Source organism: Trichosurus vulpecula, chromosome 7 (assembly GCF_011100635.1).
Source record: "Trichosurus vulpecula isolate mTriVul1 chromosome 7, mTriVul1.pri, whole genome shotgun sequence".
Lineage (NCBI taxonomy): Eukaryota > Metazoa > Chordata > Mammalia > Diprotodontia > Phalangeridae > Trichosurus > Trichosurus vulpecula.
Genome location: NC_050579.1, coordinates 258818669 through 258843020, shown reverse-complemented (window position 1 = coordinate 258843020; position 24352 = coordinate 258818669). Strand labels below are relative to the sequence as shown.

The 24352-nt window shown below is 37.3% G+C and overlaps 1 protein-coding gene across 2 annotated transcripts in view; it reads right to left on the bottom strand.

The window, feature by feature from the left end:
* The window catches only part of CFAP52 (cilia and flagella associated protein 52), a 75052-nt gene that overhangs the window by 19172 nt on the left and 31528 nt on the right, over positions 1-24352 (bottom strand). For both annotated transcript variants that reach the window (XM_036768839.1, XM_036768840.1), the window contains exons 6-8: positions 21603-21719; positions 15406-15506; positions 5980-6150 (exon numbers count right to left, since the gene is read on the bottom strand). In XM_036768839.1, coding sequence (XP_036624734.1) covers positions 5980-6150; positions 15406-15506; positions 21603-21719 — 389 coding nt within the window. The remainder of the gene's footprint in view (positions 1-5979; positions 6151-15405; positions 15507-21602; positions 21720-24352) is intronic.

The window sequence follows — 24352 nt, the reverse complement described above, 5'->3', positions numbered from 1 at the left end:
GACCTCTAGTAGAGCAGAGATTGTTTTGTTACTTTCTTTGTGTCTCCAACACTTAGTACAGTGCCTGGCACATAATAAATGCTTAATAAATCTTTGATGACTGACAGACTGACCAAAAAGAATATATTAAGTAATTTGGATGAGGAATGAGGACAGTAATGGCTTGGGGAATCAGGAAAGGTCTGTTATTGGAAGTGTCCCTTGAATTGAGACTTAAAGGTACCTAGGGATTCCAAATGTTGGAATTGAGGAAGGGAGAGCCTTCCAGCTTCGGGGAACAACCTGTGCAAATGTACCGAGATAAGTGATGGAATGTTGTGTGTACAGGGAATACTAAGTACAGTAGTCTATTTTGCTGGAATGTAGAGTGTTTGTGTGAGATCAGCCCAGAGAGATAGTTTGGTACATGAATATGAAGGACTTTATATGCCAAACAGAAGAATTTTTGTTTTTATTTAAGAGGCAGTAGGGAACCACAGAAGCTTGAGCAAGGGAATAACATGGTCCAGCCAGTAATTTCGGAATACTGATTTGGCAACTGTATGGAGAATTGATTGAAGAGGGGAGAGCCTGGAAGCATGGCAACCAATAATGAAATGATTGCAATTTTAGATGAGAAGTAATAAGGGCCTGAATTGGAGTAGATAGGGACGTGAAAAACATAGAATGAGAAGACTTCAAAGATGATTGTGTGTGATTTGCCCAAAATCACACAGATGTTTAGATAATGACTTGGGATTAGAAGCCAGGTGTACTAAAGTTTCAATTAAATACTTCCCCCCTCCCCCATTGTGTGCTACTTCTTACTACTTTGTATTTAGTTACTTTACATTTATTTGTATTCTCTTTATATTTATTATTTTTATTATACCCATTATATTTATTATGCATATTATCTATATTTATTCTACATAAATATATATGTCACATATACCTATTTATGTCCTTGATGTTTTCCTAATTAGATACAAGCTCCTTGTGAACAGGAATTATTCCATTTGTTATATTTATATTCTTAGTGCCTTGTACAGTGTAGCTAGGTTCACACTAAATACTTGTCAACTGATATACAAGCAAAGATTGAAATGTCATAGGAAATTTAGTCTGTTCACAATATGAATGGCCAAGTAGGCTTACAACAAACACTTATTAGGTATTGTTACAGGTGCTGTGCTGAGGTAGATTTCAAAAGTTAAAAAAAGACATGATCCGTCCACACAAAACTCACATCCAACATGCTGGATGAGGGGAGAACAGTTTGAATGCCATGGCAACAGGCCAGCTGATGTAGGACAGCAGCCATGTGAGTGGAAGGAAAGGGACTGATGTGGGAGATGCTCACCGTGTATCTGAGGAGAGCTCCCATGTCTCCCCTCTCCCTCTAGATCTTTACCAGACATACCTCTAACTTCCTCAGTCGCTACTCCAGAAGAGACAAGAGGAAGGCAGAGGAATAAGCATTTACATGGCATCTCCTATGTGCCAAGCACTGTGATAAATCCTCGACAAATCTTATCTCATAACCCTGTGAGGGAGGTGCTGCTATTATCTCCCTTTTACTGTTGAGGAAAATGAGGCAAATGGGTTAAATGACTTGCCCAAGGACATACAACTCAGATACTGGTTGGATTTGAACTTACTTCTTCCTGATTCCAGGCGTTCCTAACTCAAGTCTTTATAAGTCCTTATAACATAGTTATCAGACTTCCTCCCCCATACTGGTTGCTCTCTTCTAGATGTTTGTCAGTTTTGTTTCTAAAATATGGTGCCCTAGAACCCAACCACAATAGCCCAGGTGTGGGTTGGTGAGAATGAATGACAGTGGGAATGCTACCTTCCTCATTCTATTAATGCTGCCAAAGACTACAAGAACTTTTTAGTAACTCATGTTGACATTACAGTCTGATAAACATCAGATATTTTCCACATGAAATACTATTAAGTCAGTTTTCTGATATCCTGTACTTATGCTACATGTAATTTTTTAAAATCTCAAATAAATGCAAGATTTGGACATCAAGTCCTACATTCGTTTATTTTTTTTAACCTTCTTAAATGTCATCTCATTAGATTTGGCCCATAATTTTTATCTGACCATATCTTTGAGTCTCAATTCACTCATTCAGTGTACTTGCTTTCTTTCCTTCCTAACTTTGCTTCATGGAAATTTGACAGACATAGCATCATGTTGTCGTTGTGTAGTCATTTTGGTTGTGTCCAATTCTTCATAACCTCATTTGGAGTTTTCTTGGTAAAGATACTGGAGTGGTTTGCTAGTTCCTTCTCCAGCTCATTTTACAGATGAGGAAATTGAGGCAGACAGGATTAAGTGGCTTGCCCAGGGTCACGCAGCTAGTGAGTGGCTGAGGCCAAACTGTAACTCAGGTCTTTTTGATTCTGGGCCTGGTGGCTCTCCACTGCACCACCTACCTGCCTCAAGACCCTAATAAAAGTGCTGAATAGGATATAGGACATAACCACATGACCTTTGGCATGTCACCTGAAATATCCCTCCAAGTTGATAACCATACATTAATCAATATTTTGGGGGTATAGTTGTTGAAGCAGCTATGAACACAGCTAACTATATTATCATTCAAACTAAATTTCACCACCTGTTCACAAGGATATCAAGAAAAGCAGTTATATATCTTGTTAAAATCCACATATATTATATCTTTGACATTTCTCTTATCTACCAGTCAAGTGACCCTATCATAAAGTCTGGTATGACTTATTCTTTTTTCTTTAATTCATTTAAAAACATTTTGAATTCCAAATTTTCTCCCTCCTTCCCACCCTTCCCCCACTCGTTGAGAAGCTAGTAATGTGATGACCATTATATATATGAAATCATGCAAAATATATCTCCATATTAGCTATGTTGAAAGCCTAATGATGATGATGATGAAAAAAAGCAAGGAAAATAAAGAAAGTGAAAAAAGTATGCTTCAATTTGCACTCAGAGTTCATCAGTTTTCATCATGAGGTCCTTTGGAATTGTCTTGGATCATTGTATTAATCAGATGAAGAGTCTTTCACAGTTGATCATTATTACAATATTAGCATGACTTACTCTTAACAAATCCATGCTGGCTTATTGTGATCATCACTTTATTTTCTCATTGCTCAGAGAGTGTTTCATGATATAATTTAGAATTTTGCTGGAATGATAGAATTATGTCACACTCAGCAGCCTGCAGTTTGATGAACCTTTTTTCCTATTATTTAAAGTGAGAACCCTTGCTTCTAATCTTATGATGCCTTGGTCTGAAGTGGGGAGACACTTGTAGTAAACAGACTAATTAGAAGGCTATTGCAATAGGCCAGGCAAGAGTGATGAGGGCCCTGAATTAGGGTGGTAGTTATGAAAGTAGAGAGAGACTCATAAGATTTTTTCAATAGATTAGATATGTGGGGTGAGAGACATAGAGAATGGCACTGAGATTGAGCCTGGGTGAATAGGAGGGTGATGGTACCCTCAAGAGTAATAAGGATATTGTAAGAGGAGAGTGTTTGGGGAGTAAGATGATGAGTTGTGTTTCAGACATTGAGTTTGAGATATCCAGAGTTTGGACATCCAGACATTCAGAGTCTGAAATATCTAAAAAGATGATAAAAACTTGCTCAAGAAAGAAACTAGGACTTACTAGAAATGTAGATCTTGAAATCTGCATGGAGACGATGATTGAATCCATTTGTTTAATCTGTACATATGTTTCCCCTAAGTAGAATATAAGCTTGTTGCAGGAAGGGACTATTTCAGTTTTGTCACTGTATCTCCAGTACTTAGCACAGTGCCTATATCAAGACGCTTAAATGCTTGTAGAATTGAACTGAGGGGTTATTATGTGTAATTGGGGTTTGACCTGTTCTACATTGTTCCAGAAGGAAAGATTAATTTTACAAATTAGTGTTACAAGTTGAATAGAGGCAGATTTTGGCTTCATGTAATTAACTTTGCATATGGAATGTGTGTCTCACAAAGAAATGAGCAATTGGGTCACTGGAATTATTCAGTCATAGGTTGGATGACTATCTGTTAGGGAATCAAAGAGGTAAGAATGGTTTGGAAGGTCAACAAGATGATCTATAAGGTTCCTTTCGACTCTTTGGTTCTGTGACTCTCTATTTGTTACATGGGAACACACAACTTTCATGGAATTCTAATCCCCCTATCTTATTCTGTGCTTTTGCATTCTAGTTAAATTACTGATTTTGTTCTGAAATGACCAAAGAAATATAGACATGCCACATAGTTAAAAGTACCTAGACAATGTCCAAATAGAATGTTTCCTTTAGTAGGATAATGTCTTCATTAATCTAAATGGTCAAAAATCAATGTATAATTGTTATGAGATCCTGATTTTGAGAATGGGGACAATCATGCTGTTCTTGAGGTGAATATAAGCACTAGCAATATTAGAAGAATCATAGAATTTTAGAATTGGAAGGAACATTTGTGGTCAACAAGTACTTACAACATACACCGAATGTAGGCATCCTTTCTCCAACCTCACCTTTGCAAACATAGCTACTTACTACTTTAGCCTGAGGTACTTATGTAGTGTTTTGAAATCTTAGAACTTTCTGGAATGTCTTATTAAACGCTACACAAAGGTAATCCCACAGCGTATTGAACTGTTTTAAAAAGCTTACCTTCAAACAACCGTACATATTTGGGCTGCTACCTGTTCAACACTTAGCATATTAGAGATGCTCAACATTTAACCAGCAATGAAAATTCAAACCTTGTAATATGCCTCATTCAGACTCTCTTGCCTCGATGATAATCTGTTTATGCTTTTTCGCCCCTTGAAAGACTATGGAAGAGACATAATCCCCGCTGCACGTCATCCTGAGGTTTTAATAAATACACGACCCTCACAAATGCACAATAACAAGGGGGCCGGTTATATTGAGTAACTTTTTTTTAACCAAGTAACTTTTAAAAACAACCTTTTCTCCAGAGTTGAACAGATATTTTAGGCGCAGCAAAGGAACAACGGCTAGAAGTTTCATCATCTATTAACTTAATAAAAATGAAGAACACAAGTCTTCTTGGAGAAGCAACATAAAATAAACAGTGAAGGGAACGTCAACAACAATATTAACTAAGAGTGGTGGTTGCAGGCAGAGAAAAGCAATGAGAGACAGGAGAGGTGTGAAAGACAATGAAGAATAACTAGGAGCGTTCTGTTATAGTCAGCTATTCATAACACAGGAAATCATTGCTCCGCTGAGGATCACCCAGCTACCTTAGCGTATCTTCTAATGAAAAAAAATCTAAAAAGGATGAATAAACTCATGCTTAAATGGGTCAGACGTTGCTCTGTTCTGCTCTGATTGGAACGAACATTCTATTTTGGTGAATTCCACTCTATGTGAATTTTATTGTTAAATTATTATAATATAATAAAATAATATAAATTATTAAAATCATAGCTTATATTTGTATAGGGCCCTACGGTTTACAAAATACTTTATACACATTATCTCGTTTAATCCTGTGATATAGGCGTTGCAACTGTAATAATCATCATTTAACAAATGAGGAAACTGAGGTTCAGAGGTAAAATGACCTGCTAAAAGTCACATAATCAGTAAGTGGAGTATCCAGGACTCAAGCCCAGTTCTTCTCACTCTGAATCCATCAGTCTTTCCGCTGCAACATGCTTTAGAGTGCTACGCATGACTCAGTGTCACACAATGTAAAGACTACTGGATTTGGAGGCATGGTCACAAAAGACCCTTAAAATCCCCAGTGAATTGGCATTGCTATACTACCTGCCACAGAGGACAGACTCTACACCTGCCTCAACCCCACAATTTTTGACTCTATACATACCAAAATTTCAGGAAAGAATTTAGGGATTTTTTTTCAGGGGAATAAAATAATATCCAAATGGTATATATCAAATTCCCACCTTCTGATTGAATTTAAGGGGTAAAAAAATGTTTTCCCCCCTCCTTACTTACTATGGGAAAACAATGTCTTGGACAGCACCACTGTGACAGGTAGCAATGAGTTCTTCTTTAAAATCAGTGTAACTGAGGCAATAAATGTGAGCTGCTTCTGTTCCAGCAAAGAACTGGTGCCCTTGACCTCGAAGTGCAATAGAGGTGACTCCGCCTTGTAACTGAATTTTCCTAAAAAAAAAAAAAGTAATGGCTTGTATAGATATGATCCACTTCAGCAAGCATAGTATTAACCATTTGCTAGATATTTGGCAAGGAAGGAGAACATAAAAATATGTTATAGTTCTTATACTGTAGTTGACAGACAACATTGAAGGCCATGAGATTTAGAGACAGAATATTATTGACTTAAGGTCAGGGAAGGGAAGGAAACAAGCCTGGCCTTACCAGAGAGTCAGGGGTGCGTGGGGTGGGGGAGAGAACAAAGCATTTATTAAGCTCCTACTATGTACCAGGCACTGTGCTGAGCACTTTACAATCATTATCTCATTTGATTCTCACAACAACCCTGGGAGGTAGGTGCTGTTATGATCCTCATTTTATAGTTGAAGACACTGAGGCAGACAGTGCTTAAGTGACTTGCCCAGGGTCATACAGCTGGTACATGTCTATGGGCAGATTTGAACTTGACTCTTCCTGACTCCAGGCTCAGTGCTCTAGCCACTGTGCCAATCTAGCTAGAAAAGTCTATCAGAAAAGTATGCATTGAGCAACAGTGGGAGAACAAGAGGATAAGGAAGAGTAAGGTGGAGTCCTAGGTACCTGATTCCTGGGTGAGGAGCTAGCAAAAATTCTTAAACAGTAGACTGATATGATGAAAGCATTATTAAGACAGCTGCCGGAACAGAGGCAGGACCCCTTCCCTAGCTCCCGCCTACCTACTACTCACCCCAAAACCAAACGCTCAACCAGAATGAAATTCAAGAAATCCATTGAGAAACCTCAGGAAGTGACTTCTTCCAACTAAGAACTACACAGAAAGTGAACCAAACAAGCCAAGAGACTAGGGAAGGGGGCTGCTGGCCAAGCCAGTGCCACTTCAAGCAAATGGGCAGGTGTACCCTATAAATGTTAGATGTTGTTGTTGTTGTTAAATTCCCAGCATGAACAGAGACTGGCCAGAGTCAAATAACAGCTTGGAGGGCAGAAAGATCCCTAGATGGTGAGAAAAGCACAAATGGGACCTTGAAATCCAGAGGAGCAGAGGCAGAGCCAAGATGGCAGAATAAAGGCAGGGGTGGAGCTAAGGTGGTGGAGTAAAATAAATTTCCAGCCCAAGACAACCCGGAAGGTCAGCAGGGAAAGGTCTTTTGCACCAGGGTGAGAGAGGAATGCACTCCAGCACAGGCCATGCCAGCACAGACTGGGGCCCCAGCAAACCCAGAGCAGGTCTCAGGGCAACTGAATCACTGGCAGCAGTGGCAGTTTCCAGACTTCTCAGCCCGTAGATGCCAAAGACAACTTAGAAGGTCAGCAAGAAAGGTCTGTCAGACCTGGGTGAGAGAGGAGCACAGCCCCAATCCCAGCAAACCAGGAGCAGGCCTTGGGAGTGACTGAATCAGCAGTGGCAGCAGCTGCTTCTAGAGCTTTCGGCAAACAGAAAGTAAGGGGATCAAACGACTGATCAGAAGGAGATTACAGGGGTCTTTTTGTTGACACTGAGGCAGGATTGTTGCTTTGCCCATACTTGGATGCAGTTGCAGTCTTAGGTGGCAGTTCCAGGGTGAGGAGGAGCACTAGCACAGCACAGCTTGCAGTAGCAGTGGAGGGGGCGACCCTCCTCACAGTTCCAGGGCAGAAAAAGAATGTTGTCATTGCTCACAGACCAGAGCACAGGCCAGGGGAGGAGTAAACACCTCTCCTTGGATCATACCACTTTGGAAGAACTGAAAACTTATAGGTCCCTAGATGCATCACTGAAAACAGCTGCACAAAACCCCTGAAGCATAGGACAGTTTGCCCTCCACCCTGGAAGCAGAGTCCTACCTTAACAAAGAATTAAAAAGTCAAGTAATGAGCTGGGGAAATGAGCAAATAATAGAAAAAAACCTCTGACTATAGAAACTTGCTTTGGTGACAAGGAACAAAACATACACTCAGAAGAAGACAACAAAATCAAAGCTCCTACACCCATAGTCTTCAACAAAGATATGAATTGGTCTCAGGCCATGGAAGAGCTCCAAAAGGATTTTGAAAATCAGGTAAGAGAAGTAGAGGAAAAATTGGGATGAGAAATGAGAGTGATACAAAAAAATCATGAAAAATAAGTAAACAAGACACAAAAAAAAATGCTGAAAAAATAACATCTTAAAAAACAGACAAGACCAAATGGTAAAAGAAGTCCAAAAAGCCAGTGAGGAGAAGAATGAGTTAAGAAGCAGAACTGATCAAATGGAAAAGGAGGTCCAAAAGCTCACTGAAGAAAATAACTCCTAATAATTAGAATGGAGCAAATGAAAGCTAATGACTCTATGAGAAATCAAGAAACTATAAAAAAAAACAAAAAAAAGAAAAAAAATAGAAGACAATATGAAATATCTCACTGGAAAAACAACTGACCTGGAAAATAGTTCCGGGAGAGATAAATTTTAAAATTATTGGACTACCTGAAAGCTATGATCAAAAAAAGGCTAGATATCATCTTTTAAGAAATCAAGGAAAATTGCCCTGATATTCTAGAAACAGAGGGTGAAATAGAAATTGAAAGAATCAACCAATCATCTTCTGAAAGAGATCCCAAAAGGAAAACTGCTAGGAATGTTATACACAAATTCCAGAGTTCCCAAGTCAAGGAGAAAATATTGCAAGCAGGCCTAAAGAAATAATTCAAGTATCATGGAGCCACAATCAGAATAATACAAGATTTAGCAGCGTCTACATTACAGGATTGGAGGGTTTAGAATATGATATTGCAGAGGGCAAAGGAGCTAGGATTACAACAAATAATCACCTACCCAACAAAACTGAGTATAATCTATGAGGGGGAAAAATGGACATTCAATGAGATAGAGGAATTTCAAGCATTCTTGACAAAAGACCAGAGCTGAATAGAAAATTTGACTTTCAAATACAGGACTCAAGCATAAAAAGGTAAACAAGAAAGAGAAATCATAAGGGACTTATTAAAGTTAAACTGTTTACATTCCTAGAAATCTTTCTCATTATTAGGGTAGTTAGAAGGAATATCTGTGCACACACATACATACATAAACACACACATATATACACATATATATACATATATATGTAGAAAGAAGGCACAGGTGTGAATTGAATATGAAGGTATGATATCTAAAAAATTTAAGAGGTGAGAGAGGAATGGGAGAAAGAGAAAGGGAGAGGTAGAATGGGGTAAGTTATCTCACTTAAATGAGGCAAGGAAAAGCTTTTGCAGTGGAGGGGAAGAAGGGGGAGGTGAGAGGGAGTGAGTGAACCTTACTCTCATTAGAATTGGCTCAAAGAGGGAATAACATACACACTTAATTGGGTATAGAATACCCTACAGGAAAGCAGAGGGGAAAGGGATAAGAGAAGATAGAGGGTGTAATAGAGGGGAGGACAGATTGGGGGAGGAGGTAGTCAGAAGCAAAACACTTCTGAGGAAGGACAGGGTGAAAGGAGAGAGAGAAAAGAATAAATGGGAATAGGATGGAGGGAAATACAGCTAATCTTTCACAACATAAATATTATGGAAGTGTTTTGCATGACTACACATGTATAACATATAGAAATGCTTGCCTTCTCAAAGAGGGGGTGGGGGAGAGAGGAAGGGAGAGAATTTGAAACTCAAAGTTTTGAAAACAAATGTTAAAAACTGTTTTTACATGTAACTAGGTAAAAATAAAAATACTAGACAAATTTCACATTAAAAAAAAAAAAAAAAGAAATCCACCAGGAGCAGCAGTGACCATCGTGGCCCATTGTGTGCTCAGACTGGGATAGCCCAGGCACCCAAAAACTACAATGTCCCTTCTACTTGTATTTAAAATTAAGTTTTCATTTTGAACTTAAATATAATACAAAAGAACATTTCCATGTACGGCACACCATATAAGGAGGATTCAATATAAAGCCATGAATTTCCATTTTATACTACTTAACTTTTTAAAAACGAATTATGTAATAAACACTTCAAATGGCTTTCAAAGCTACCCTGCTTTTCTGTGCTTCCTTCTAAGTTTTCTTTTGTTCTCTGATGTGCACTTTTTTCTTCCTCCCCCCATCACCCCACCCTAGAGAAGGCTACCATTAGAAACAAACTGTATGTATATACACAAACACGCACACATATTGACCAAATAATTAATTCTTATCCCAAAACCTAAAATCTTCACATTTTAGCTTTTGGGATAAGAATTATTTTACATTTATTTTATATAATATATCATAATATTGTCTGCAAAAACAGATAAGTTTTATTACCTCATTGCCCATTCTGATTCCTTCAATTTCTTTTTCTTCTCTCATTGCTACTGCTAGCATTTCTAATACAATATTGGATAATATTGATGACAATGGATGTCCTTGTTTCACTCGTAATCTTATTGGAAAGGCTTCTAACAAATAATGCTTGCTAATGGTTTTGGGTATATGCTTATCATATTAGGGTAAAATCCATTTATGCTTTCAAATGTTTTTAATAGGAATAAATGTTATATTTTAGCAAAAGTTTTTTCTGTATCTATTAGTAGAATCATATGACTTTTGTTATTTTTCTTATTGGTATAATTGATTATGTTAATAGTTTCCCTTATATTAAACCATCCCTGTATTCCTGGTTTAAATTCTACTTGGCCACAATGTATAATCTTTGTGAAATATTGTTGTAGTCTCCTAGCTAGTATTTTATTTAGGACTTTTGCATCCGTATTCATTAATGAAATTGATCTACAATTTTCTTTCTCTGCTTTTGTTCTTCCTAGTTTAAGTATTAGTACCATATTTGTTTCATAAAAGGAGTTTGGTAGGATTCCTTCTTTGCCTATTATTGCAAATAATTTATTTAATATTGGAATTAATTGATCTTCAAATGTTTGGTAGAAATCACTTCTAAATCCATCTGATTCTGAGGATTTTTTTTGTAGGAAGTTCATTTATGGTCTGTTCAATTTCTTTTTCTAAAATAGGTTTATTAAGTTATTCTATTTCCTTTTCTGTTAATCTAGGCAGTCTATATTTTTGTAAATATTCTTCCATTTCACTTAAATTGTTAAATTTGTTGGACTATAATTGGGCAAAAATAATTCCTTATAATTGCTTTCATTTCATCTTTATTAGTGGTATATTCACCCTTTATTTTTAATACTTGTGATTTCGTTTTCTTTTTTCTCTCTCTTTTTTAAATTTTATTAACCAATGGTTTATCTATTTTATTGGTATTTTCATAAAACCAACTCCCAGTTTTATTTATTAATTCAATGGTTTGCTTATACTCAATTTTATTAACCTCACCTTTAATTTTTAGAATTTCCAGTTTAGTGTTTAATTGCAAATTTGTAATTTATTCTTTTTCTAGTTTTTTTTAAAAATTACATTTCCAATTCATTGGTCTGCTCTTTCTCTATTTTATTAATATAAGAATTTAGAAATATAAATTTTCCTCTCATTACTGCTTTTGCAGTATCTCATAGGTTTTGGTATGTTGTGTCATTGTCATTCCCTTTAATGAAATTATTGTTTCTATGATTTTTCTTCTTTAACCCATTCATTCTTTAAGATTAGGTTCTTTAGTCTCCACTCAGTTTTTAATCTGTGTTGGGAGGAGGAGAGGAGATTTGCAATAGTGATAACAAAAAAAGTTATCAAAATACTTTTTTAAATGCACAGAAAAGAACAGAAGGAAGTTCAGAAGGAAACACAGACAAATAGGACAGTTTCAAAAATAACATGTGGAATGTACTGTAAAGCAGTATGAAATGGAGATTCACAGTTTCACATACAGTCCTTTTTTGTGTTCTGCTACATATATGGAAATGTTCTCGTTTGGTATTTAAATTCAGAATTTTTTAAAGTACAGTTAATTTTTAAAAATTAATGTTAAGTTGCTATTCAGAGTGATCTAAAAGAGGGACAGGCTGAATGCAGGGAGATCATCTGTCGGACAAATATAACAAATAGTCTGAGTAAGAAATGATGAAAGCAGATTTTTATTACTGACAAATAACAGTAAAACTGCTGACTAGGACAAGATATAGGGCAATGGAACTATATGCTTTTAGAGAATCATGAAAGGACTCTCACAGACAAGAATAATTTGTAGCTTCATTTATATTATTTTGACACAAAATGATAAATTGGTGTGTCAGAAACAGCTTGTTGGCAATTTTTTAAATAGACTAAACATCCTATTTTATTCTATATTTTAACAACCTGGAAACCTCAGTGGCTGATACTTTAATATATGCTGATGCTAATTTACAATCTACTAACCTCCTTGAAGCCACTAAAGTTCACTACAGAGAGAAAAAGAGGCTAGTGTTACTTAACTTTAGGTGAGCAAAATAAACCTCTTTTTTTTATTTAGGAAAATGAAATATTTTCCCAGAGCAAAGAGAGCCTTGAAAATATGAGGAAGTCATTTAAGAAACAGTTTTGGCTAAAAATTAAAGAAGCTTTCAAAGTTGGGTTATAGTGGCTGAAGAAATTGCAACCTAGTGTCTAACCTACTTGTAATGAATCTCTCCATGACTGGTTGGGCTGGTCCTTAGGCAGCAGACTCAATGTACTGTCATGACCATACTTTCCAGCATGACCAGGACCAGCCTTTCCAGCATGATAAGATTTCTCAGAGCTTACCGTTCAACTGGTAGAATTTAAACCAGGAATACAGGGATTGTTTAACATAAGGAAAATTATTAACATAATCAATTATATCAATAAGAAAAATAACAAAAGTCATATGACTCTACTAATAGATACAGAAAAAGCTTTTGCTAAAATATAATATTTATTCCTATTAAAAACATTTGAAAGCATAGGTATAAATGGATTTTTCCTTAAAATGATAAGCATCTACCCAAAACCATTAGCAAGCATTATTTGTTAGAAGTCTTTCCAATAAGATTAAGAAGTGAAACAAGGATGTAGGGTAACCTCCACATCACAGCAAGATATTGGAGTAGGGCTTTGTGGAGGTAATTCTGAAAAAAAAACAAACGAGGCACTGGAAAATACCTGTTGATGAAATTAGGCTTAGAGAGTCAGTGCTTAAAATATATGAAATTGCTTTTGGATTACTTAACAAGCAGAATTAACTTGAAAGCTGATCCCATCCCCCCTCTCCCCAAAATAAAAACTGCAATTTTCATCGGCTGAGTGCAGAGAGATAAGATTTTTGAAAAGTTTGAGGACATGAAGATTAAATGGCATAAAAAATTATTGTATTTATTTGCTAACTTGCTCTTTCATCAACTTTTTTGTCTCTGTTACTTCCTTTCCCTCACTGAAAGTAAAGTGATTTATAAACTTTTAAGTGTAATATAATTATGATATAATAATAATTATCACTAGTGGTATCATTATTCTTATTTTCTCATGGCTGAGTTAAATTCTCCCCACCCACCACCCACCACTCTGAAATAACTTCAGATTTGCATTTCTCTGCACCTGATTGACTAAGAAATACTTTCCAATTATTCCATGATAAGCCAGGCATATTAATGAGAGCATAAACAACTCTTCCAGGTCAGTTTTATTACCAGCCATCTTGGATGTCTCTGTATGTTTGATAAGAAAGTATTTTATTATAATTTACTTTGTATTGTCAATAAGGGGGAAATGATATGCTAAGGTAAATTTCACCTCTGTATTTATGAATTATTCTGATTCTATTATGAAATCCAAACTATGTAGAGTCCACATGAATGAATTTTAGTATTTAATCTGATCTCATCTAATTCTCCTAATAATCTTCTGAGATTATTAGATAAGCATCAGTACCATCAATCAATCAACACGCATTTATTAAGAACCAGGCACTGTGCAAGGCATTGAGAACACAAAGAGAAAATGAAAATATTCTCCAAGAGCCTCCACTCCATCCAGGAACATAACAAGTACATATAAAGGTATATAGAGAACACATACGAAGTAGATATAAATGTAATAGAAAGGATGAGGCTGACCATGTGACCATGCCCCTTCTGGTGAGCCAATCTGGCTCTTTGAGAAAAGACATACATGACCAGCAGCTACTGGATGATCTATGTATCCCCATGACTGGAGGTATGTCAAAGATGACTAGCAACTAAGGCAGGAAGAGCCATCCCCTTTGTGGACTTTCAGTGTGGCCTCTTCCTCAATCAACACTATCTCTCCCTTGGAGATGGGGAGCGGGTTAAAAGGGAGAAGACGTAAGCTATGATAGCTACAATCACAAGGTACCGGGAACATTTTCTTGCTAGGATGAGCCTGAAAATGGACCTCAGATCCTTGGCTGCCTCTTTTGCTTTGTGTTTCCTCCCCAACCACAGGTGATCTCACAACAATTCTGAAAGGTGGACGGAAGTTACTATCCTTGGCAGCTACCTCATGAGTTCAGGAGTCATGTAATAGTTAACTAGCAGAAGGTGATTTCTGTGAAAGCTTTTAGAAGGGACTGAAAGGACTAACAAACCTTACCTGACTAACCAGAAGCTCTGTACTTTGTGAGTTTCTCAGATAGTACAGATCCAAGGTGAATATGAAACATCTCTTCAGCAGACCTACAAAATTTTTCTTTATCTCGCAAGAGAATATAATAGGTGATGGATGTTTTAAGTATTGTTAATACTCACTTCTGAGTCTTTTATGTTTTATGCATTTTTTATGGTAGAGGAAAGAAATACCTGTTCTATATCAGATATATATGTGTGTCTATGTTTGTATGTACATTTACATATTTACATATATACACACATACATATATGTGTGTTTGCATACATATACATATGTGTGTATATACACACATACACACACAGAGTCCATTTAGTACCCTTTCCAGGAGGAAACCCATTAACTCCTTTTAGGGAAGACCTTGAATATGATATAAATCTCAATTGTAAATATTTTCTCCAAAACTCTGGGGTAGAGATATAAAGAACCCTGCCCTTTGCATTCAAGCTGCTCCAGCATTAACTCTAAGTCCATTTGAGCCCCTTTCCTGAGAAAAGGCTCACCCTAGGTCATGAGTGCCAAGCCCCTCAGATGTTACCAAATTCCAAGGGACCAGTGGATCTGAGCTCAAGGGGAACTGAGATCATTTGGGGAAGGGGGGAAGGGACCGATACTAAAGAAAAAGTTTTATTCTAATAACTGATTAATTTGCTTTACTAAACAAAAGCTTTATAAGAACAGATTGATATTACTCAGGAGCAGTTTTCAGTCTGTCTGCCCAGCATATCTTACCACTCCAATTTAGCAGAATTTGGGCAAAAAAAAAAAACTTACTTGATTGGTTTGTAGGTTGGGCTTTTACAAAGAGCCAACACCCCTGCTCCAGAGCCTACTAACACACTTCCCATCTTCAGACACTTGATAGTTGTGACTCCCTAAGATAAAAATACCATTATCATTGTGTGCACACTTTCATTGCCAATGAGTGCCCCAGGTTGACCGGGACATGTTGAAGGTTTGGTAATTTAATTAAATTTAGTTCAATTCAAGAAGCATTTATTAGCCTCCTAAAAGCAGAAGGCAGTGTAGTGTGTTGGGCCCTGGGGAAGCAAAGGTTAAAAAAAAAAGTCTGATCCTTGCCTTAATAGAGTATATATTTTAATGTGATATATATAGGCTTTGTTACATATATCCTTGGGTGTGGCCTTTTGACTTAGTCCAAGTTTTACAGAAAAAATCCTTTTATTAAGGGGGTTTGTTCTGTGAAGTTTGAATTCAGTCAAAGGGCCACACTTGAGGACCTAGAAGGCCACATATGGCCTTGAGGCCACAGGTTCCCCACCTCTGCCTTAAGAGGTCTTAAAATCTGGTGTGTGAAGGAAACCTAATGAAAATATCATTAAAAACAATGCACTGAGGGGCAGTCAAATAAGACATCAATCTAGGCATAATGTTGTTTGTTGTTCAGTTTTTATCAGTCATGTCTGACTCTGTGATCCCATTTTGGTTTTTCTGGCAGAGATAGTGGAGTAGTTTGCCATTTCCTTCTTCAGCTCATTTTACAGAGGAGGAACTGAGGCAAACAGGGTTAAGTGACTTGCTCAGGGTCACACAGCTATTACATGTGTGAGGCCAATTTGAATTCATGAAAATGAATCTTCATGATTCCAAGCCTAGGGCTCCACTAAGCTACCACATAGGCATAATACTCTGAGAGAATTCAATTTAATAGTTATAGAAAGAAACTATTTCTTTCTCTCAGCTATTAGAAGCCTATCCTTATCTTTGACAATTCTGTCATTAGCAATTGACACCCCATTACATATTTAACTACACAGACACACATCTAAAATGCACTCTCTTGCAATTTTCTGCTCCTGTTGTGACAATCAGTCTCAGAAAGGGAGAAGGCACATATAATTGAATTAAAGAAGCAGCATTTTTGTTGTTAATGGGGTTAAACCTCTTTGTTTTAAAACCGATCTGTTCCTTTAAAATAGGCGCCAATCTTCCAAACTGTCATTTGTAGCTCAGACTTTAGAATGCATGTGGTACTGATTTTGCCTCCAAACCCTCAGGGGAAGCTAAGAAAGCTCTAGCCAGAAGAATGGTCATAAATAGGAAGTTAGTAGACTGGAGAAAAGGATACTCAAGATTTCTGTTCTTCCCTTTGGCTCTTTTCTCTTATGTCATATTAGATGAAGCAATTATAGTACTCTTCCCTGGCATGTATAACTACAATCAGCCAGCTCTCTATTGTCTCTCTCAGGAACTGGAAGCATCCTGTCAAGGTGTGCTCAACAAAGACTGAGCACAGGTACTGACTAGGAGACTAGGCAGCATCTTAAGTGGTACAGTGGATACAGTAATGGGTCTGGAGTCAGGAAGTCATGAGTTTAAATCTGGTCTCAGATACTTGCTGGTCATATAACTCTGAATGTCATTTAAACTCAGTTTCTTTAACTGTAAAATGGGGATAATATTAGCACCTACCTTCCAGGGTTGTTGTGGGATCAAGTAAGATAATATAAACATTGTAAAGTGCCTGATACATAGTAGGTGGTATTAGTTATTATTAATGCCATATTCTTTGGAGTAACACTTGTGTGTCTTCATTTTTAGCGATACTGTCAGTCATTGGGCGCAATTGAAAGTAGATTTACATGTTTATATGATGAAAAATTGACTATAGTAGGAATTTGAGTCAGAAGGGGCCTTGTACATCATCTAGTCTAACTCCTTCATTTTATAGATGAGGCCCAGAAAGATTAAGTGATTTTCTCAAGGTCACACAGGCAGTAAATAATTCAGTTTAACAAACATTAGGTACCTGTTATGTACAAGGTGGAGGCAGCATGGCAAAATGACTAGAATTAGAAAAATCTGGGTTCAAATCTGGATTCTTAAACATATTTGCTGTGACTCTGGAAAAACCACTTCTTGCTGATGGCAATCTTTGTAAGTTTTAAAAGATTTGCCGGTCGGTACTGGTGAATAGAATTTCCACACAGGGAATTCTGTACATCAGTGAAATCATAGATTTAGATCAAATGGAGAAAAAAAAGTACATATGTATACCTATATATAAATATATATGTATTTATTATATATACCACATATACAGATATATCATAATTTATACTTTAGTACCTGCTTTAGTGGGTAGAAGCAGAGAATGAATAGGAAGCAATGAAAAGGTCTGTGGATTTGGAGTTAATAAACAAGCTGCTGTTTCCATCAATGGAATAATTTTCTACATCAAGAGTTCCCCATATTGATGAAATCATAGATCCAGACTTCTCCCCACAAAAGACAAAACAAAACAAACAAACAAAAAACCCTCAAGGAGCTTACGTTTGATCTTCAGGAGTTTACATTCTACTGAATGTAATATAATCATGATTTGAACCCTAGTCCTCTGACTCCAAATCTAATATACTTCCCCCTATACCATACTTCCTTAAGCTCATGTTTGCAAATAGTCATTAAATACCTGTCTCTTGTGCAAAATCATACATTGAGTGGGACTCAATTTACTACAGTGTCCCATAATAAACTACTTTTATAATCCTGTGACTTGGTGGCTATAAAAGGGTGTATCAGTGCTGCTTCCAAATTTGGTCCCACAGCAGTGTTGCTAACACAAACTATTTAATGAAGATGTCTTTTGGGTTGCAATTTAATGAATGAAACTATACTAACTTTCCCCTAATTTCTTGTCTTTTCAACTATTCTAGATGCCCTGAAACTATCCCAATCTCTGTCCCTTTTAGTGCTCTCATTCTACACCCCTATCTTCAAAGCTTGCTCCTTAACCTAGATAGATCTCTTCCTCTTTTGCCTTTCAGTATTAACCATCTCACTCTTCATTGATTCAATTAATCTTAATGCCCCACAACCCTCTTTTGAATCACTCTGGGATTGAATTTGAAGACAGGAACTCCTCCTCCATGGCTACCAGAGTTTGTATGGATCCTGTATTTCATATCCCAAGAAATCTGTAGAACAATTTTTCAACTTCTCTCTGAAGAAGTACTTATTGTTTAAAATAATACAGTGTTTATGGATCATTTGATTTATATGATTTTTCTTTTAATCCTCCAAATAATGCAGTTATCCCCTTTTTACATTATATCAACCAAAGTTTCCATGTTAATGATGTTTGAAGATATTGTGGTGATTCTGTCATCTTGTTACGTTCCTTAAAATTGAATTCTGTTGGCTTTTTCAGTACTTGGGGAGGAGGGAGAAAAAAAGGGAGGGAATGTGTAGCTACACTTCCTGGATGGAGAGAGATGCAGAGGGTCAAGACAAGTGATAAAATCTCTTCTGTAGCCACATCCCTCTTCCTAGGCTTGAATACTTCAAGGTTCTGTAACTCCACTGTTTTAAGTACTCTCTCAACAAAAGCAGATCAGAGGTTACTATGTCCAAGAAATTCATAGCCCTGCAGGCAATTTTTTTAATAAGACTCTCCAAATTTAGGAGGCTGCTCTTCCAACAAGAGAAATCATTGGAACCATACTTGAAACCTTTCCACTTTGTCAGAGCCTACTAGAGTTTGTACCGTACTGTTATAATCTACAAAAACTATGAGTTATCTCCATGCCATGTTGAGCCTTCAAGTAGGACATCAGTGAAGATCCTCTGGCTTACGTGATACCGAATTGTGACTAAGAAATGCAAGTGCTGAAAGCTCAGGAATGACACAAACTCTCAAAATGTCTCCATTTCCACAGTTTCTAGAAGTGCCACAACGAGATGGAAAGTGCAAGACATCTTTTCTTTAGGAAAGAAGAACTTTGGAGAGGTATCTTTCAACATGTATCTAGTGCCTCACTGTCATAAGGAAACAAAATAACTAAACAAGTCCTTCAGAATTATAAACTTAATGCTATTTTGTTTAAATCTGTTGAAACTATTAACAATTTAGTTCATATCTTACTACTTCCAAGACCTTGTTTTCCTTAGTGATTTGTGCCCTTTTATAATTTCACCTGATGCCAAACTCAAAAAAGTCTTGCCTGTGAGACACGATTAAAAACTATTTATATTCTCTGTAGGACAAAGAATATAATACTATGATTCCATAGCAACTAGAATGTATCATGAAGATGGTCAATGTCACCACACAGCCAAGCTCCTCAGAAATTTGTTTTGGGGCCTTCATCAAAGGCATTTTCAAATGTCTCTGGCTGAGTCTCCCCTAAAAAATGAGTAACATAAAGCACCAAGGACTAGTTTGATAAAGGGTAGCAGAAAATGTGTATTTTCCAAGGTAAGTCAACTTCTGCAAATGAACTTATAAAATTAGGGGGTAGAACTAAATGATCTTTCAGGTCCTTTCCAGAATTAACATCATGATCTCTTATTTATGTTCTGATTAAAGACAGCAACTAGAAGGGGAAATCTTTGCAAAATTTCTAGGAAGAGCTATTTGTACTCATTGACTATGCTACCTGTCTTTCTACTGACTTCTCAACTTCTTGTAATCTGACTTCCTATCTTACTATTTAAATGAAACTCCTCAGTCTCCAAATGATTTCTCTTTTGCCAAAGTCCAAAGTCCTTTTCTCAAACTTCATTTTTTAAACATTTCCCTGCAGTATTTGACACTGCAGGATGTTGAAACCTTTTCTCCACCCCCCTCCCCCTCACTCTCTTCTCATAGGACTTTCCTAATTCCTCCTTCCCTTGGTTTGCCTCCTGTCTGGCAGCTCCTTTTCAGTCTTCTCTGATAGAAAAACATCCATGTCCCTCTCCCATGTGTGAGTGTATCTCAGGTTTCTATCCTGGAACTTCTGAGATTATCTCCCAACTTACACGTGTTTGTACATAGTTGTTTACATGTCTCTCCCAAAAGAATGTGAGACCCCTAAGGGCAGGGCTATTGTTACCTTTCTTTGTATCCTCAGCATTTAGCAGTGTCTGGTACATAGTAAACTCTTAATAGATGCTTATTAACTGGACAGGCTTCTCCTCCCTCTTGGTGATCTCATCAACTTGCCAAGGTTCAACTATCATCTCTATGCAGATAATAGCCTTCCAGATCTGCATATCCAGCCCTTATCTCTCCCTAGAGCTCCAGGACCACACCTCTATCTGCCAGACACCTCCATCTAGATGTCCCAGAAACATCTCAAACTCAATATGCCCGCAACAAAACTCATTAATTTTCTCTCTAAATCCACCCCTCTTTCTAACTTCCTTTTTTTTCTGCTGAGGGTATCATCATTCCTCCAACTGCCTAGATTTATAACACTGAAGTCCACCCTTGACTTTCACTTTCACTCACCCCTACCCCTATAACCAATCAATTGTCAAGTCTTGTCTATTTACTTCCATAACATCTCTGCCATCTGTCCCCTGCTCTCCATTTGCATGGCCACTGCCTTAGTTCAAGCCCTCATCACTTCTCAGTAATAACTTCCTAAATGGTCTCTCTACTTCTGGGTACTTCCCTCTCCCATCCCTTCTCCCCCGACAGCTGCCAAATTGATATTTCAAAAGAACTGGTCTGACTACTTTATCACTTCACTGCTCGAGGAGTTCCAGTGGTTCTCTATTGACTTTAGGATAAAATATACATTCCACTTTCTGACATTTAAAGCGCAGTCTTGCTCCAGCCTATCTCCCCAGGCTGATTATACATTACTCCTATGACCTCTAAATTCCAGGAAAACTGGCCTATTCCCAGTCTTTGTCACTTACCCAGGCAGTCCCCTAAGCCTAGAACCACACCTTCCCCTCCTAGAATCCTTAGCTCCTTTTTAGGATCAGCTCAAGTGCAACTCCTATACCTGACCTCACCCACTTGCTCCTCCCCACCCAATTCCCTCACTAATAAAAGTTTATGTTTATGTTATATTTACTGTGCCTTTCGTAATTCCCTGAAGCAGAATATAAACTCCTTGAAGGGATTGTTTTGTGCTTGTCCTTGTAACCTGAGCACCTAGCCCAGTGCCCCATTGTTGTTTCATAAATGTTCTATGGGTTGAATTGAGGAACAGAGTTAGACAGGTTCTACTTACCAGACTGAACTTTTCCTTGACAGGACCTGTGTCAGCCAATAGTTTTGTTCTGGGGTTCAATTTAAGAATGTCTCCAGTTGTTGTACCAATATAGAAATAACTATCATCTTCTGCCATCTGAGAAAGAGGAGACAATGATAAGATCCAGTTGTCCTGACTTATGCTAGAGTATGTCTTTAAGGATGCCTAAGCTTTCTGAAAAATCTACAGTGACATACGGAAGCTCAACATCATTACAAATACCTTTCCAGACTCAAAGAGAAAAAGAAAGTAGTGAAGAACAGTTCTGAGGATATGAGAATGAGGATGCTATATAGACTGCCATAAGGGGGAAACCTTTGTAAAGTGCCGGACACATTACAAATTTCTGTAGTGTTTGGCACTATATAAATATTACCTATGATGATGATGGTGATTCCACAAGGAAATATTTTTATTTCAAATAAAGTCCATATTCTCTTTCAATATCTTAAATATGCTTAGAAAGTATCTCTAACAAGAAAATAGTGTGGAACAGAGAAAGGTAATGAAGATACACAAATAATGCAATAGATATGTGATCTCAATGATGTTTCCCATAATGTACATCATGACCCATCATCCACTGTCACTCTTGTTTATCACTTCCCATAAGTTTCCCAATATGCTTAGGGCCTTTCTCACTTTCTCTTGACATTGGAAGGATATCAGCAGAGCACCCAGGTTGTCCATAACTTTGTTTAGCAGAATACCACTGTGAGAGAGATGAGCATTTAAAACCATTCTAGACTTAAACCTGCAACTGTGGACACACTAATTTACTGCTTTATGCCTCTATGTTTCAGCTCTCTCATCCCTAAGTGGAAAATGTGCATAGTTTCTTTGGCTAAAAATTTAATAACTATGCTCATTGTTTTTATAGTGGCAATGACTGTAGAGGAGGAAAAAAAGTTAGTGAGAGGCCAGGAAGTAGGATAGGAAAGTAAATAATAGTGTATTCAAACAAGGGGAGAGATATCTCTTGGTTTCAGGAAATAAGCCCCTATTCAGAGGGATGCGTTTTGGTTGTTCCGCAAGAGGTAATTCTATTTATCTTTAAAATAAATGGAAAATATGAAGAAAAGTCTTCAGAGGTGGGTTTGCTGACAGGATGCTATAAATACAGCATATCTGGAAGGGGTATTTATTCATAGATATGTACTACATCTACGTACCTACATACATACATAAAACTACTAAATTCAAACATGCACAAGAAAAAGGTCTCTGTCCTCCGAGACCATGCTTACATATATCAAACAGTCTTTCTGCAATAAACATATATTAAGCAGCTACTCTATGCAAAGCACAAAACTGGGAATGATACAAAATTAAGGTAAAAAACATGATCCCTGCCCTAGAGCTTAATGTTAATTACCCCAAAAGTGTCCAATTCAAAAGCCATAGAAGTTCAAAAAAGGGGAGATAATTGGGCTTGAGGTCTCTCAGAGCAGGTGGAATTTCAGCTGGGCTTTCAAAAATGGATTGGGTCTGACCAGACCAAAGAGAGGGAGGAAGACATTCTAAGTGAGGAAATAACATGAGCAGAGTTGGAGGAGTAGCATGGAGTATTCTGATGACAGAAAGGAGACAAGGCTTCCTGGAACAATAATTTCATCGGGGGAGAAGGAAGGGGAGGGGGAAAGCTGCATTAGCCAGTGGGTACAGATGTAGCACAGAGACCAGGAAAGATAGAAAAAAAGGGCATCCAAATTTAGATCATGCTGAAAACATGGATGCAGGTTGCATGAGCCAGACTGACTTGGTATAGGCTCTAGGTAATATTTGTTTGATCCTGCATGTGAGATTGAGAGGAAAATGATGAAGTTGAGGTTGCTTGTGGTCATGACCCTCTAATATTCGGTCATACAGTTAATCGGACTTTGTCTTCCCTCCCATGTAGAGTGTCCTTTGGAGGCATAAGTGGCAGTAGTATCTAGATAAAGACACCAAGAGTTCTTCTTGCCTCATTCACTTTATTGTTAATTTATATTTCTATTTCATTGAATGCCTTTGATTTGATTTTGTGTCTCTTCTGTTTGTATCTCAATGCAGTCACCATTTCTTTTCTATCTCTACAGACTCTGGGCTGACTCATACCAGCTGACTATTATGAATTCTGTACACCCACACTCAGTCCTTTTTTTAAACTTGTCCTGTCCACTTTTTAGACTGGTCATGAGGGGAGAATGTTTAACTATTTGTTGGTTGATGTTGGCATGCTATGGGCTCACATCCAGCCTCCTAGAGATTTAGTCCACAAAGAATTTCATCAAATGAGCAAGGATTTCCCAATTCAAAATACCTTGTAAAATGTAGTCTCTTGTGTTTCCCTTGCAAAACCATTTGTGTGTCATATCTTCATAAGTTCCATGAGAGGCAAAGGATTGTGTCTTATTTATATTTTGTGTCTCTTTCATGTCAAGTACAGCAGGTACTTAGTAAATATTTAATTGAATTTAATTAATGAAAATATGCAACAGTATATTTTGAAAGATGCATTAAGAATTGGGTACACTGACAATAATCTTCCACATTTCATGAGTTGCCACGACTGAAAAATTCATCAAGCAGCTGATAGCCACCTTCCCAGATAAACCACTTAGCTAGACTCAAATGATATATAAGCCTTCCAGGGTTCTATTGGGATTCATGCTTTGCTGGAAGAGTCTTCAAGAACCTCAGGACCTCTATTCCAAGAAAAGGCATCAAGGTAGGATTTTGTTAGGAAA